The sequence below is a fragment of the Watersipora subatra genome, chromosome 4 (assembly GCF_963576615.1).
Source record: "Watersipora subatra chromosome 4, tzWatSuba1.1, whole genome shotgun sequence".
NCBI lineage: Eukaryota > Metazoa > Bryozoa > Gymnolaemata > Cheilostomatida > Watersiporidae > Watersipora > Watersipora subatra.
This window is the reverse complement of record NC_088711.1, coordinates 14625752-14644125: the sequence shown is the minus strand read 5'-3', so window position 1 is coordinate 14644125 and position 18374 is coordinate 14625752. Positions and strand designations below refer to the sequence as shown.

Genomic DNA, 18374 nt, shown 5'->3' with positions numbered 1-18374 from the left:
TGTCTAAAGTTTATTTAAAACAATGCTAATGGCTTTGTCCTTGGTAAAGTCTGGTTCATATTGACTTGGAATTGTGGCACACAATCATTATTTGGGGCAATGGTTTGGGTGTCAAAGATGTATTATCGAGTTTGGAGAATTCGGCAAAAAAATATTATTAGTTTAAAAATTCATTGACATCGAAATCAAAGAGTGTTTTAGTATCGGTCCAAAAAAGCTTCATTCACTCTAATTCTGTAAACATTCATAACATGATACTTAGCAATATACCTAGTTGTCTACTCATTCTCTACTGATCTCTTTAAAGTGAAGAACACAACTTTTAATGTTTCTCAGTAATGCACAATTATTAATAATATATGTTCATTACCTGCTCAGCAATCGGCCATCTAACTTTGCTCAAGGTGAGAACAGCTTGTGAATTTCCCTATTGATGAAATAAATATTTTTAACATTTTACAAATATTTTCGTGTGTAGGCCTGTAGTTGATGAAAGTTTGTCAATCTATGAAGGCTTTCACACACAATGTACGACCATGATATATTAACAAACACTGTTCTTCGATGCATTTTTGTTGACCAGCCTGAAATCGACTGAACATTCTTTGACATTCCTGCTCAATTTCTATTTGTCAGTGAACTGAATATTCGATGAAGCATCGTTTTATGGAACACAGCATATGGTAGTGTACGAAATATGCATGGTGTGGTCTGTGGACATTCCTGCAAAGTGCTTTGCTCTATTGGTTTTACAGCATGCCTCGTGGCTATTTTCCCAACAATCAACCAAGGCAATTTCCTATGCAGACCGGTCAATCACTTCGAGGAGGAGTGACATGGTCACGACCGAATGTGCAACAAAGTCGTTTTGGTGTGACACCTCTGATGAGCACATTCTTTCCTCCGTCGGCTCAGTTTACTCCAAGACAACTTCCTCCTCAAGCAGGAAGCAATATCTTCCAAAATGTCCCCATTGCATTGAGATCGGTAGGATTACGTATCCTTTCATTTAAATTCATTTAGTATCTATACTGTAACCAATTTGCAGCGAATAGATATATTAGTTGCTCTTTACAGCTTCAGGAATGTAGCAGTTTTATAAAGACGCATAATTACTATTAATATCATTTGATGTTAGTTTGCGTCAGCAATAAATGTATTGGGGTAAACAAATAGTTACTAACCTGCATTGGTGCAAATTATGTGCCTTTACCCATTGTCACACTGTAAACAGGGAAACACAAGTAAAAAATCTCATTTGCGTGACAAACCATTTTTGCTTGAAATGTTAAAACAAATGTGTTTTTTTCAAGACTGTTTAAGAGAAAGACAACACTGAACCATTAGGGAATCTACCGTAAAACCTCTATTTGAATGCTATGGCACTCTATATTTTGGCTTTTCCCCCTATAGTTTCATTAGAGGTGAAACTCAAATAGAGGGTGGCACTGTATTTTTCGACTAGCTCGTCAGAATTTTGGGAAAATAAATTTAACCCTTTTACGGGCGAAGCGATGCTAATGTCGCCTATATTTTGCACTCTCCTTTGGCCGGATCGACACTAATGCCATCGGTCTCAGCATTTCTGCTAAATCTTTTATTATATACGGCAAAGTATCAGACCGAGTTGAACAAGAACTTACTTGGATTATAAAATATTAGAGGGATAGAGTCATTAATTATTTTGATGGTGTTGCTTTGAAAGTTTTAAAGAAAAACTGTAAAGCTTTGGATTTAGAAAATGGACGTAACATTTTAAAGTTTTAATGATGATGGTTTTAATGTTTCAAGTTTAGAATACGGCGTAACAATGGCTGCTATTATGTCATGCGGTGTTCTTGACGAGTTTTCTCATCGTTCATCAAAACGCTTTAAAGTCTTCAGGTAAGATTGTAAACCAAATTTTGAACAAATCTGAAAACAACAGATATGATTTAGACCTTAGTGACTTCAAATCAGAGTGTAGTCCTGATGATTGTGACGATCGATTTTTCCGAGCACACCATTACTAGAATCATGGCAACCACTATAGCATCAACGAAAGAATTAATAGTTATTGATGCAATCGAGTTATTATTGGCACCATTTTGTGGACAATTTTCTACTGATCATTTTCTATTATGGGTTCATAAAAATCAAAATAGTTGGCAAATAAAGGTGGAGTTCTATTAAAAATGGCATTCAAATAAGGGGTGACTTTCAAATAGAGGTTTTATGATATGTCTTTATTTTATAGACTCACGAGACATAAACAGGAGTAGTCTTAGCGATGCATTTAAGTTTAGTAAATTGAGTAATAGAAATATGTGATGTAATTATTTTTAGTTTACACCAAATAGGTTTAGGTTGTTTAACTAATTTTTAATTTTTACCAGCACAAATTTCTGGTGTTACATGTTGTCCGTTACTTCATATGTCGAGGCAAATATTTGCACAAGTTTTCAAACGTATGGAGACAAATTCAGATCTAGATGTGATGGCACGCCAAGGTTTGACTATATTATATCAATTTGTTTTGGCGTTACAATTTAGTTCTCTTCAATTTTTAACGATTTTCATATCAAAATTGTGCAGATTGTCTTGACAGTCTTTAGCTTGAATGGAATATACTATTAGTTTGGTGAAAGTTGCTACTAGCAACCAGCCTTGGAACTTGGAAAAGATAAATGTTTGTTTTCATTCTGCATCGGCAATAAGTAAGTGTAAAGTGCATGAAAGAGCATTTTGACTAATTGCAAATCTACATCATATTCCTGCATATATTATTCCAACGAATCGTCTTTCCAAATCTTTGCATCTTCTTACTCTGCCTATGCTAAATGTTTATTTTACTTCAATTCAAGGTTTCAAGATTTTTCATGGTTTGTGTCCTCATCTTTTACATGACAGTTATAGGTTCTCAACAACTCATTTCAACTTACGTGATAGGAACAAATTGCATACAATCACTAACAATTATTTTAAAAATATAATTGCCAGCTGCTTTAACAATCTTCCACCTAATATCCGTTCTCTTAGTAGAAAAAGGCATTTTAAACACTTTGTCAAACTATTTATTCAATTTTAATGGCTAACTGTTGCTTTTTTTCCTGTTTAGGTTTTACTATTGTTGTATGGCCTAATTTGAAAAACATTTCTAGTTGTGAAATTAAATTATTGCCAATAAAGTACTATATAAATATAAAGTATTGTGGTTTAATTTCTGATCTTTTGTAATTGTAACGTGCGTAGTTTATGTCTACTTATATATACTGTATATACCTACCATTTCTTTATGTATATGTATATACCTAGCATAGTTGTCAAGTGGCTAGCCTACTCCAGATAATATCGATTAAATTTAAACTTCAGAGCCATCAGGTCTGCTTAAAAGCAGCGCAAATGTTTTATGGCCTTTCCATTTGTTCATTTATGAACAAATGGAAAGGCCATAAAACATATAATCACAATGATTCAGTGATTCAAGTTATTAATCTTTTGTATCAATACTAGAGACAAGATAAATCGATGTATTTTACTTTTTTCTAAAAATTAGTATTTCTTAATGAAATTAAAATAAATTATATAAAAAGTTTGCCATGCTGTCTTCTAAACTAAAACTGACTGCAGACTCGATATATGAAAAAATTGTAAGAATTCACGAACAAGGTCTCAGCATAATATTCAGTAACCTGTGAATCAGATGTATGAAAATACGCGAATTGGTTAATATGGTTTGTAATGTTTCTTGTTTCACTAAATATCTTTTTGTCAGAATTCCTGTTTGTTTAAGTTTCATTTATTAAAAGTCATTTTCTTATCTAACTTTCATGGCCAATATTTTAGAAAATTTTTCAATAGATGGATCACATGTTTCGTATTGTTACAAGAGGCACTCATAGTCAACTATATACCACCAACCTAATGGTGTAAATGTTGATAGCACTTATAAAATGGAATTGCTTTCATAGAGTGTTCAATTAGTATAATATGGTTGATGCACAGTTTACATTTATTCTTGATTACGTCTAGTTCTTTGGCGAACTCAATGGGTGTAAGAAGATCTTTTGTGTCAACTATTTCCATTGTAGACGGTTCCTCGCATCCAAATTCCGAATATACAGCAACAGAATATGTTCAACAAAGCTATCTCCATTATGGGATCCCATCCGCAGCAGCTATTTTCCGATAGCAATTTCGAAAATGGTTCCAAAAATCAATCATTTTTGTCATCTGGTAGACGGTTTGACACTCCTATAATGCAACCGCAGCAGGTGTTACCAGACCCAGCAAACATTTCGTCCCGCCCACATACTCAAACTGTACAGCGAACTATCAAACCACAGAGAAACATCGGACTGCAGCAAAATGTCATGCGACAGCAACCTATAAGGTTGCAACAAAACATTAGGGAACAGTCGAATGCCAGACCATCTCAAAATACTCGACCATTACAAACCATTTGGCAGCAGTCAAACACCAGACCGCAGCAAGCTGTTCACTTGCAGAAACCTGAGAGGAGTACTTATAAATTAAACACACAGTTGGAGCACAGTTCCTCTTCTAAAAATAATATATCAGATAATTTTAAAAATAGAAACGAGCATTTAGAAGCCAAGCACAAGGTAGAAAAGAATTCCGTATCCCGTTCAACAAGTACACGCGTTAGCTCCTCTGGCGATGCAGCTCTGGAGATAGAATACAACCATGGCTTAAGGTACTATTAATCCTCTCGTTTAGCTCTTCGATTTTGTTCGTCAAAGTCAAGTTGACAGCTGCTGCGTTTCCATACTTAAAACATACACTTCATAGGAGTTGTCATTTCTTTAAAAACCTTATTGCTAATGTATCTTCATCCTGGATATCCATATTGCATAGATTTTAGATGATTGTCATCAGAAAACCAACATCAGCTCCCAAACTAATAAACTGACTGTATTATATATAGTTAACCGATTCCTGTGTTTACTGTTTTAAGACTTTGGTTTCAAAAAAAAGTTTCGTTATATTAATTTTCATTATAGCAACATGAAACAAATGGTCTTGGTAAATTTTAAACAATTACAATTTGAGGTTTTTAAAGCACAGCCACTGACAACCGATCTGGTGCTTCCAAAGTGGGCACGTCTCATCTGAAGCAACCGAGATTCATTAAGTATGGCCACACAGGTCCTAACTGACCAATTTCCTAAATTATGTTCACCAGCTAATACTGCTTGTCTTTTTTCAGAAAAAGATCCATTGAAGGTCATGACAATGATATTCCACAAAAAAAGGCTCTGCTTCCTTCTCCGGTAAACAATCCACGTTGTAACCAGTCGGCACTTCTATATCAAGTTGTCATCATAATGACATGCCATAGCTTCTTTGTAGTGTCCAAAATGGTTGATTATTCTTTAAATACAAACAGGCTCTTTTGTGTTACCAGGATATTGCTGATCTTGAATATGAAAGAAAACTTGCCCAGCAAGCTCAAGAAAGGGAACGCATCAGACAGGAGAAGGAAAAGCGACGTATTGAACTGGCTAAAAACGCAGGTACATCGTATTAACATTTGTAATACACAATTATGGTTCTTACATGAACCGCTCAGGCGCACCAGGCGCAATAACTTGTACAATTCACATAATGAATAGTCTTACCCGGTCTGCTTGTGAATATAATCAGCAACAAAACTATTCGTACCGTCGCTGCCATAGGTTGCTAGTTAGTATGTCTTAAGCTGATTTCTGCAAACAAATATAATGATTTGTGCTTTTCTGTTTTGCAGTTGGTTACATACTGCTTAACCGTGAGCCTCCGAAAATAAACTAACATTTTTGATGTTTCATGCTGAGGTCGGCAGTAAAATTTATGTACGGTTATTGCTTCACTATTACCAAATAATGATTTTTTCCGCAGTTTTGTGCTGAGCTATTTCATTTTTCATCTTACATTTCAGTAATTCTTTGTGCTTTAAATACACAAATAGGTTAATATTTTTAACATTGTACTGCAAAAATTATGTTGAGCGATGATTAAGTATTCCAAAAGGAATATTTAGTTTGTAGGATTAGTTAGTCAAATGAATTTTCAGTAATTTATTTACGGTTTGCTTATTTTTTATGTTTACAAGTAAGTTTATCTACTCCGTTCTAAAACAGGTTGAAATTTTCTATTTTTGTTTGGGTTTATCAAATTTATGTCGAGTGCTAGCTAAAATTCCTAAAAAGTAGTGCAATGCTGAATGCTTTAGGTTACATGAGTAGGTTTGGGATGAATTGCCTAATTGTGTATCTAACATATTGTTTGGAATAGCAAGTCATCCATATTGATTTTTCACTGACGTTAGATGTATGGAATTGTTTATAATGTGAAACACATTGCATTTGTAGCTGAAAAAAAATCCCTTTTGAAAAATGAGATATTTTATGGTATATTAATTGAAAAAGCTGCCTTATAAATTAAAGATCAGTGGCCCTTCCTTTTTTTCACATGAAGCGACCCATTACTGTTGTGTGCATTTAGGACCTCCTGTCAGCGCTTATTTGCTGAACAGCCATAAGCAGGTCTTCTTATTTTGCAGCTGGCCAGCAGATGAAACACGTTTCATCTAGTCTAAAAGCAGGTGATTCCCAAGTCAAACCTCCACAGCCTTTTCGTCAACAACAACAACCTAAACAGTTAGAAAAGGTATATGCAGAAAATGGACCGTACCAAAAGCAACCAGTTCGATCTGTATTTCAAAGTGGTTTACAAGCAAGGCAGAAAGCGGTCTCTCATGATTCTAGTCAATCGCCTAACCATCACCATAATGTGCCAGCTCAGACTTCCCAGGGCATTCATCAAAATCATTCAAAACAAGAGTCTAAAAACTCCAACGGTCGCCAACAAAGTAACCAGCGTAGTTCCACTTTTCAGCAAAATAGCCAAAAATTAAATGCCCCTCCCCCAAACATTTTTTCACTCGCTTCAGTTCCTGTTCATGCGATTAGCTATGCTTCACAACTGTCTGATCATGGTGAGAACTCGTCGATACAAACTCAAGCACAACAATCTGTTGAAAATTTTGGTGATGCCAGTCATTTTAAGTCACATCAAATGGCCAACTCGCGAGCATTTCAACCAAATCAAACTGACCCCAATAATCAATTTCAGTTTCGCGTTCCTGTTAATACTTTGCCCAAACATTCTCAAACTCACCTTTCTAGTCAATCACACCAAACATTTGATAGTGTTGTAAATGCTAGTCAGGTTCAGGCACATCAAATGCCAATCTCACGATCATTTTTCCAAAATCAATTCGCATCAAATGAACCAATGTCAAGCAGTGCGCATTTTGCTCAAGCCTTCAATGGCGATCCTGTTTCTTCAACGCCTCAGACTTCAAATGTAGTACATGATGTTATGCAAGACTCTCAATTTGAACAGATAATCCCACAAATGGTTCAACGCACCACACACTCTCAGCAGCGTGAAGCACAAAGTGTGCAGGTCAATGTTAATAGGCAGAAGACATCTCATACACAACAGTTTCAGCACAACGAGGTAGTTGCACCACCTGCCGCCACAATCACGCGGCCATCTTTGCATACACCGTCAGTTTTTGCAAACTCTCTACAATCTACTGTGGGGAATTCTCAAGGCATTGGAATGGGAAACAACCAGTCAAATAACCCATCTCGTGTACATCCTCCCCCATCAGTCATTAACCATTCCATAGCTCCACAGCGTGAGCTGATGCATCAGCAGAGCCTTCCATCTGATTCTAAAAGCGTCACGAAACAATACCCTCAAAATCAACGTGTGACTTGGTCAGCGTCTTCAGGAAATGAGCTGCTGCAATCTGACCAGGTACCTCATGCAACTGGTAACAACCTACGGGCATTTCATCACCGACAAGGTCCCGCTGATCGTGAGCAAGCTATGACTCATCTACCTAACCAGAACTTCCAGGGTCACTCGGATGTACAGGCACATACTGAGATTCATAGCATGCATCAACCAAAGAAAGCTGATGAAGGGTCTATCAAGCAGGCAAAAGCCAAATATCGGATCCACCCACTAGATCTATTGTCCCATGAGGCAGAGTTAGCCGAGAAGAAATATCGCAATATCCTGGTTACTGAGGTAGATGGAGAAAATTATAGCGCCAATAGAATTTTTGGATCTGAATCTACCTTTTCGAGAACTTCTTCAAAACCGAAATTGTCTACGACAGCTCACGTTAATCCACGTCATCTTAAGCTAGTCAAGGTTAGTAGGTGTTTCTCTTGATTCTCTCACTGGTTGCTTCCTGTTTGCTGGTGCTAACTCTGCTGGGGTGGGTATAGAAATGTTTAACAAAATCCCTCTCATCTCTAGGCTATTAAAGTTGCGAGGATGTTAAGATCTGTTGTGGTTGCTCAGCCATACATTCTAAATATAATATACAGTCAAACATGGATAACTCGCCCACGGATAGCTCGAACACATGGTTAATTCGAACATTTCCTTTGGTCCGTTCCCACGTAATGATAAATTGCTATAGATAACTCGAATTCAACACTGTTAATTCGAACTGTTTTTTTGCCCAACAGCTACCGAAACGGTTGTTTTCGCTTTAGAAAATCACTTTATTCAAAGCCATAGAGGTAAACTTCATCTTTTCGTAATTCATAAGCGTCGTTATTACCACCATCGGCAAAATATTTTTGTCAACGACTTTTATAAAAGTTTGGTGAAATTTGATTTATACTGCGATACGATGAATAGAACGGGCTAGCCGGGTCACGCGCGCAAGAATTTTCGCCACGCACATACAAAACAAAAATAGCATGTTGTTTTGTATGTGCGTGGCGAAAATCCTTGAGTGCGTGACTCGGCTAGCCCGTGATGAATAGTTTTCCGACGTTGATTCCGTGTTGAATCAACGTCGGAATGTTGAATGTTTAAAACGTCTTAAAAATGTTGTAATTAAACGTATACGTTGTCTGAGCTACAAAAAAACTATTCATCGTTTGACCTAAACACAGAATACGTGTGTACATTCAATAAGTATCTATTAAAAAAGCGTGAGTGATATTGAATGTACCGTAAAACCTCGTAAAACTTCTAATTGAACTGCCTCGGAGTGTTGCTCTTAACGAATCCCAGGTAAAGTAAGGTAATCTGCATAAACTTCAAGAAAAAACGGCAAAATTGATCGTGGGTAAAACCCCAAAAGAAAAAAATGTCTTTTCTTTTGAGCATTTCAACAACAATCAAGTTTTGCCAATGTCAATCTGAAAAACGTCCTGGCAATAACATCACCTCAAACAACAAACCAATCTCAAGTGATAGAAAAATCTCTATACTTTTTCATGAAAACGTTTTAAACTTTACATTAGAAGCATTTAATTTGAAACAAGCCATTTGTGCTTTTGATTTATATTATAGTTTGTATATGTACATGTATCTACTAATAAATAAGTAAATATATGGACTTGTGACAGTGCTCTGATAACTTGAATGCTCTGATAATTCGAACACTTTTGCTCGGTCCCTTGAAGTTCGAGTTATCCATGTTTGACTGTATATATGAGTATATTGTATAGTTAAAAAGTTTATTCTTATTGCATTGCAGTCAGATACTTTCATCGTTTTGCCTTTACAGGTAAGTCATTTTTTCACAACCGATATGTCACAAAAGGTAATTATTCGTCAAATCGATCAGGTCTCTTTATTCTTGTGCACCGTCTCATCCTTTCATGCATGATATAACTAAAGCGTATTGTTATTCGTATTTGTTGAGAGTTATCTACAGATCAGTTCTAGTTCTCTTTGCGAGTCGGTGAAAAGCACTTCCAGTCTTAGCACGTGTCAGCTCACTGTTCTCTTTACTGTAATTATTTGAATTGTATGAATTGATAATTTAAGAACTGGTTGTCATGAGTTTTAATTTACTATATTAGGATTCGGAGAGCAATGTCGTGGTGCACACTCCAACTAGTCGGACTGAAGGAAAACGCAGCACTCTCAATGAGAGGTTCAAGCAACATCATGTTGAAAACCAAATCAAGTTGAACCAACGTAGCCATGTCCAACAGACCAAAGTAAGTTCGTGTTTTAATATTTTTGCCCCAATCCAATCAAGTTATTCTATTATTCAGCAATTGTAAATAACTTTGTTTAGTTTTTGTCAATGCAAAGATACATGGTTGTCATTGCTTCCTCACTAAAATCACATAAAGCCTCGAGGGAAGTTATCTGCCATCTGTAAGTCACTGGCAGTGCCATTAGGTTTACAGCTATTCTTTTTCTTCACAGTGATCAACATACTGTAGGTTTATTTTATTGCATGTTGTGAACAATCAGATTGTTTTAAGTTATTCCACTCATGAAAGATGTTGGAAATATAATGAGGTTTTGAAATACAAACGGATTGATAGAAAGTCATATATAGATGTGTTCAGTAATTCAACTGATTTTCTGTAGCTTCCTAAAGCATGTTGATGATTCACAGCGGTTTTCCTAAACACTGATCTAAACGTCATTGCAATTTTCACTTGTTATTAAAGATTAATCAGAATAGTATTTAAAATTGAAGTCTGCTTAGTTAAGCTATTAACCTTGGTTTATATCCAGGTTTATATCCAGGTTTATATCAAGGTTTGTAGCTCAACTAGGCAGACTTTATTAGTTGGCAGATCACTACTACTCAGCTACATGTAGTATCTTTGCTGTATCAACAATAAATCCTCTCATGCTTCAGAGGCAAGACTGATAAGATTGGCCGCAAAGGAAACAATACATATAATGAAGAAAACTAGCACATTCACAAAAGCAATCATATGCATATGAAAAAACTGGCAAATAGTTATTTTAACTAATATTGTATATATTTCAAGCCATAGATAATAAACTAAATTTGCCTAGAGCAAAATGAAACATTCATGTAAAAAATTCAAATTTAAAAAATAATTTTTTATTTGCACATACAGTGAAACTCGGATAACTCGCCCTCGGATATCTCGAACACATGGTTAACTCGACTGGATTTGTTTGGTCCGTTCCCACGCAATAATAAATTGCTTTAGATAACTCAACCTTAACTCCATCACTTCGAACAGTTTTTCCCAACGGCTACCGTTATCACTTTAGAATATCACTTTATTCCAAACCATAGAGATAAACAGCAACTTTTAGTAGTTCTTAGGCGTCATTATTACCTTTATCAGCGAAATATTTTCGTTAACGACTCTTCTAAAGGTTTGCAAAAATCAGATTTTACCAAACATCCGCTTGGGGATAGCCTTCCGAGAGCAAGGAGAAGCAAGGTAACCTACAGATAAACTTAAAGAAAAATCGGCAAAATTGGTTTTTGTTAAAACGCTCAAAAAAAAGTCTTTTTACGGTTTTGCCTATTTTAATCTGAAAACGTCTTGGTAGTCACATCACCTAAAACAAACAAACAAATCTCAAGTAATAGGGAAATATTTATACTTTCTGATAAAAATTGTTAAAACATTACATGAGACTGAGAGGCTCCTTAACTTGCAACGAACAATCAATGCTTTTGATTTATATATAGTTTGTATATGTACTGATAAATACATGCATTTATGACAGTGTTCTCATAGCTTGAACGCTCTAATAACTCGAACACTTTCTCTCGGTCCCGTGAAGGTCGAGTTAGCCGAGTTTCACTGTACTCTATTATCGAAAAGATTCCTTGCTGTTTTTAAACGGAAAACAGTTATGTATCCAGTGATTTGTCTTGAAAAATAGTAATTTTGTACAGTGAAACCTCGGTTCTCGAACATAATCCATTTCAGATGTTTGTTCAAAAACCAAGTTGTTCGAGATCTGAAACAATTTTTCCTATTAGAATTAATGTATGTAAATTTTAATCCGTTCCAAGCTGAGAAAAGAACTTTGGTAAAGTATTTTTTCAACGTATTACATCATAAACTGTGCTGTACTGCATACTATAAATAAAAATGGGTAGATATAGATTGTGTTCAATTTTGACAAAATATTTTCTATGATGAAAAAAAAGTAAACATTTTGTTTGTTTTGCCCTTGAAACATCGAAAACATCAAAAGTTAGATACAATACCAAAAATTGCAGAAATCGATAATGAAACACAAAAAATGCAACAGATCAGTTACATCAAAAATTGTGTGAAAAAGAAAATGTAAATTGTAATGTCATGCTTACTTCACATCTTTGAAGGAGAATCCTCTAAAAAAAATTTTGGGACGAAGATCGAGTGGCCGAGAATCGAAGCGTTCGAAAACCGAGGTTCCACTGTAATTGAAAATTATGCCATTCCCTCCAGATCTTTGGGCATGGTAGTCTAAAGCAAGCAGCTGACAACTCGCAAAACGTATAGAAACATTTTTGCAAAACGTACAAAAGTTGTGCCTATAACGCAAATCTCTTTTTACATAAACCCACCATAATACAAATCCACATAAAGAATTTTTGTAAAGTTTTTGCATCATATTGCGTAAGAAATTCCATACGACATAAATCGTCAAGTCAATGACGATTTACAAAGTTTTCCAAGTTTTCAATTTTGATTGAATGACAAGTCTCATAGTCTTGAAAGTACCATTTTCTCTCTTACCACACTTGGGAGAGACAAAGACGTACAAGTGAGTCTCTATCATATATACTAGTACCCTAGCAGTTTAGTGTGCCGTGAAAGGTTGTCTGGTGTACCTATAAAGCACAGAGAATACGTAGCTGCGCAATTATTCCCAAAATATCTAAAGGTGGTCAATCGGCACAGCTGCTAGAGTGTCCGTTTATTTGATACGATCTGAATGTCATGAGTGAATGTCTCATTTAAAGCAATCATTTATCTTAACCTCTAAACCTAACTTATTTGGACGAAATTTAGTGTAAAATCTGCATTTGAAATTTTGAATGCTACCTTTATTTGAATGCCATCTTTATTTGAATGCCACCTCTATTTGAGCGCTACTATAAGGGAAGGTTTGAAAAATAGGGCACCACCCTTTATTTCAATGCTACTTATATTTGACCTCCACTATTTGACATTTTTGATCTTTACGAACCTGTGATTTAGCAAGTGATCAGTAAAAATCTACAAAATCGTACTTTAAGTGATTCGATTACATCAATAACAGTTACTTCAATTGTTGTTTCTGTTCGTATTGAAATCCATTTTTCAACTCCAAATCGACAGTTTTTTCGTTAGAACTGAATGCAACACCATAGAAATAATTGGTTACTATATCAGGCTAATATTAGTTCCTTTAAAAAAAGTTTTTGCATTTACGATGGAATTTGCTACTACGTGTTTTGAAGCTAAAAATTTGAGGCTATTTTGATTACATGTGGTTTTTCTTTATTCGTGTGAGAAGTGTATACATGTATTCTAAAGTGCATCGCATAAAAGTTTTGCCCTGCTAAAAAGTTGTTTGGATGCTAATATCAATTAGCTGAGCTGTGCAGAAGATGAGTTGAGGTCAGAAGACATTGTAGCAGGTGTTGAACAGCCAAAAGAGCATGAACTGGTTTCAAATGGAAGCAACAATCAAAACGCCATTGGCCGAGCAAATGATGCTAATATTTTGGTGTCAAAAACGATAAATTTTGTTTCAAAAGCGTTAATTTTTGTTTTAAAACATTAATTTTTGTTCTAAAATGTTAGTTCTTTTACTATATCTTAGATAACGACATTATTTTTCTCCTTTTTCATTGCAGCATAAACCTTGCTGGGGAAAAAAAAGTGGAAATATGTATTTAAATTAACATTGAAGGTTTAGGATCATCTTAACTGACGTAAAATTACCGTTATTGTGAACCCTAAACCAAGTGTAAGTGTTAAGAATAAAGAAAAGAGTTGTAGATGCTAATAATGTCACGGTTACTATGCAATAAGTGAATTATGAAGCTAAGTTTTAGATTTTTCCTTTTTGAAATGGGGAATACTCTGAGTTTGGGAAGATCTTGGAATAGATCAGCTGTTTACATATATTTTACTGTTTGTATAATGTAAAATCCCTATAACATAAACGTCCTCGTAACTGATTACTTACATTGTTTGTACATCTACTGTTTATTAACATCTAATCATTCCATCTCAAATATCTCATTACATCGCTGATGTAATACAAACTGGTTGAGTTGTTTCTAACACCAAAAATGATCATGTTCTGTGCTTGCTTCAGAATGCTGGTGTGCACGAGCCAGTCCTGTCATCAGCGCCCGTAAACAACCTTCGACTTCGTGGCGAACAGCCTCTAGTCGAGAAAAAAAGGGTGATTCGAAACTCTGCTCCACCTGAGCCCACTTCTGCCAAGCCCAACCCAAGCCAGCTAACAACAATTCAACGAACTATTCGACAGGCAGTTGAGGCAAACAGTCATGGTTCTACCTATAGTCTGAGTTCTAAAGATCCTCAGCCTCAGGCCGTTGATGTGAGTGTTTAAGATGAAATGTTAAGTGTTGAAAAATCCTGAAAGCAATTTAAGTGCTCTGCAAGCTCTTCATACTAACTCTACACGGTCTTCACTACAGTGTACACAAGTTTCTTCAAGCCATTGTGTACACTACAGTTTATTCAAGCCATTGTGTACACTACAGTTTATTCAAGCCCTTGTGTACACTACAGTTTATTTTAAGGTTGACTTGCAACAAAGTTTACATTACAGTTATTTGGTATCAAAAGGCTCACCATGTCTGACTCGGTTGTGTTGTAGGTTCAAAATATGTGGAAATGTGATTACCAGCTCATAAAAGCTCAAATCTAACAGTTAAAAAAAACGGCCGTAGGTTGAAATCCCTTTATTTTGATGACGTACTCAACTCGACGTGGTTATTGTTTTGACACGTGATGTTATCACTTGAAATGAAAGGCCCATAAAACGCTCAATAGTTCTTGTAGCACTAGTTTATGACAAAACACGGGTTCTACCAAAAAGCCCGTATCAATTATAGATGCTCGCTACTTTACAGTTTCGTTTCAGCTTGGTCTAATCATTTAATCATAATCTGATCATGTGCCCCATATTTTTGGCCAAATGGCGCGAACAACTTCTGCTGCACTTTTTGACCATCACGGGTGACCAGCAGGCTCCTTGCGGTCATCAGAAGATGATATGCACCCTCTCGAGATTAAGATTAAAAAATTAAACTAATTTTTTGGCTAGGTTTTGAGATATCAGTGCTCAAAGTGACAGCATTACAATAATAATGAAATAGACGCGTAAGGACAATAGGCATGGTTTTATTAAATGTGTGTAGTTTATTTGTGAAATTATTTCGACGATTCAGGTTGCATAAAAGTGTAAACAGAAGCACATCGTGTTCAACTACGTCAAATTTGAGCTGTTTTGAGAGGGATTCCAACCTACGGCGTTTTCGTGATGGCTGCGATTAACTGTTCATTTCTGAGCTTTTAAGAGCTAGTAATCACATTTCCACATATTTTGCATCGCCGACTTTCCTCGGCTATGTATTGAGGTGTTGGAGTTTTCAACTTATGCATAGCATCTGAAGCCAAAAAAACTTAATTTTTTGTTTAAATCTAATTTGTTTAAGATCTAAGATGTTCAAAAACCGTGATTGGATACTATGTACTGTAGAGAAAGTAATAGTCTTAACCATCGAGCATTGTTTTGCAATTCTGCGCATAAAAATTGGTAAATTTCATACTGGCCTGCTTTTAGTATTAGAATATTAGATCATGTATTCAGCAATACTCACATTTCCTACATTTTCATGTCATTTTTTGAAGTTAGAAACATAGCTAAGTGAAGCTATTAAGGAGTACCTACTTTACTTGAGTGACTATCAAAAATATGCAGAAGATATTATTTACAAAGAAGATTCCTATTTGCTTGACCACAAACTTCATTCTCTATATTAGGCGTCAAAACTATTAATCGTTTTTTAAGAAATTATTCTTTTATTGGACGCTGAGCATATATTGTATTTTAGAGTGCAGTGCTCTGGATATGATCACCCTGATATATGATGATTTTTTCAGCTCACCATACGAATTTCATTTCACCATATGAATTCAACAAAATTTTCGCCCGAGATCAAATTTGGCAGTTGGGTGTGCTTATTTCGTACGTCAAAGTAACAGATGCAGAAATGCTATTTGCTGAAATCATTTTCACAACGCCTAAAAGAGACACGTGAGCGATTTCTCTCAGTTCAGCAATTTTCGTGTGTAAAACCTTTTAAAACCACTAGCAAAGTTAGAGTTGCAATTCCTTCAAACAGAAGGTCAGTGGTCAGATAACTTCCCTTAATCTGCTTAAAAAAATCCGCTTCACGAGAATAGCATCGCTTGGGCTTTCTTGTCGGATTAGGTTGAAAAAGGTTTTAATGAGATCGGTTGAAAGTTATAGCAAAAAGGAGCTGGAAATCGATTGGTGATACAATTTTAGGTTTATGTCACTTGTTCATGAATATATATTTGTATCATTTGGTAGACTATCATTATATGACTTATAAATATGCAGATTTATAGCATGTTATTTAATAGCATCCTTGCGGCTATCTTAACATTGCTTACAATGGATCGATGCTCATATCTCCACTTATATTGCACATAAAAAGCTAGTTTTTGCTGCAAACTGTAGCAAACATATCAATGAGCGCAATGAGCTTTTACACAATATTATTAAATGTAAATATAAAATAAAAATATATCTTCGAGTTTGGAATGAAGTAAAAATTGAAAATGCGAACAAACTGCGAAGAAGGACACAGGCTATAATATCATCGCAGGTTAATTGCAAGCAATAGATTTCAACTGGTAGAGGTATTTCTCTGTTTCTCAATGCATATTTATTAAGAGATCTTAACAAGTTGGAGGTAAGTTAGCAGATTTATTGCATCCAAAAGGATTAATATCACTTCACCGGAAAAAGAGAGCAAAATATAGGCGATATTCACTTCACTCGTAATAGGGCTAAAATTTATCTTCCGAAAATTCTAACAGCCATTTGAAAAATACATCGCCAGCCTCTATTTAAATCGCCGCCTCCAATTGACCGCCATTACAGGGGAAGGGTTGATAAATATAGCGCCATGGCGTTCAATTAGAGGTTTTACGGTACCTACAGTAACTTTAGTGTATTTAGCGGTTATGATCAGCACTAAAATGTAACATTACAATGTACATGTACTATGCGCAGTACGTATCGTAGGTATTTCTACCTTTGAGACAGGCATATAACATAAACTTTGAATTTAACCTAAATGATTTTAGCTTACTAAACACACACTTAAAGCCAGGTTTTAGTATGTATTTTTAACTATTTCACTGAACTTACACTTTTTCATCGAACGATTTATTATTAATATGATTTTGTGGACACTTTTCTACTGATCACTTGATATCATGAGTTCATAAAGATCAAAGATAGTCAAAATGGCAGTCCAATGGAGGCGGCGTTCGAATAGAGGGTGGCGCTCTACTTTTCAACCCTTCTCTCGTAGTGGTGGTCAAATAGAGATGGCGTTCAAATAGAGGTTTTACGGTAACTATAGTTACTAAGGTTAACATGCTATTTTGCCACTAATCTTTAATATGTGCCGCACGTATATAAAATGCTGATGTTTTCACCAGAGCTGTTTGCATTAGATATTTGCTATGGCTTTCTATATCCCTTTATACAAAATTTTCACCTTACGATGTGAACACTGGTATGAATTGAAATTGTATGGCGATGGTCCACTGTACATAATTATTGCTTTAAGCCCTGTTCATTTGAAGCATTTCCAAATCGAGCACTCACTCGACTAAAATACATATATTGAAGCGTTATCTGTATTCATTTTTTAGTTGTATTAACTATTTAAAAGTTTCTATTCTAAATTTTCTATATTATTTCAATTTACTCTACATGTAACTGCCATGTCCAGCTGCTTTGTCATTATTTTACGATTAATCGATCATTAAATGCAGCAATTAAACGTATAGAGCATACAAAATAAACTTAGTGACATTGCTCATGTTAATTGTCATAAGTGACAATTACTCACTTATTATTTTAATTTTCTAACAGATATAAATTCCGTATTACCCTGTTTTTTTCCTAATAGACTGACTGTTGTATTCACTCGCTTATTCTGTTGCAGACAATGATGGAACCCGGTGAAAGGCGTTGCTGTAAGATTTTGAATCTTGACAGAGACGTTCCCATTTCTTCTATTCGTGAACTAGGCGAACGAGTTGCGCCTGTCAACAAAGCAGGAAGGCTTAAAAAGAATCCTAATATAGTTATCATCACATTCAACGAGGAAAATCATGCTGTTGCCTTTCGTCGGCAGTTTCACAAGTACGTGCCAAAGAAATGCTGGTGAAGAAAGTAATATACACCCTTAGCTCTTAATATAACAACACAATCACTAAAGCAGAGATATGGCAGGTTAAGTTAGATAAAACTGCAATCGCCGTAAC

At 35.5% G+C, this 18374-nt stretch overlaps 1 protein-coding gene across 1 annotated transcript in view; it reads left to right on the top strand.

Moving 5' to 3' along the window:
- The window catches only part of LOC137393421 (uncharacterized), a 44125-nt gene that overhangs the window by 19115 nt on the left and 6636 nt on the right, over positions 1 to 18374 (top strand). The window contains exons 7-14 of the mRNA XM_068079970.1: positions 756 to 987; positions 4071 to 4696; positions 5210 to 5273; positions 5408 to 5516; positions 6545 to 8214; positions 9891 to 10031; positions 14125 to 14373; positions 18053 to 18252. Of these exons, the coding sequence (XP_067936071.1) occupies positions 756 to 987; positions 4071 to 4696; positions 5210 to 5273; positions 5408 to 5516; positions 6545 to 8214; positions 9891 to 10031; positions 14125 to 14373; positions 18053 to 18252 (3291 nt within the window). The remainder of the gene's footprint in view (positions 1 to 755; positions 988 to 4070; positions 4697 to 5209; positions 5274 to 5407; positions 5517 to 6544; positions 8215 to 9890; positions 10032 to 14124; positions 14374 to 18052; positions 18253 to 18374) is intronic.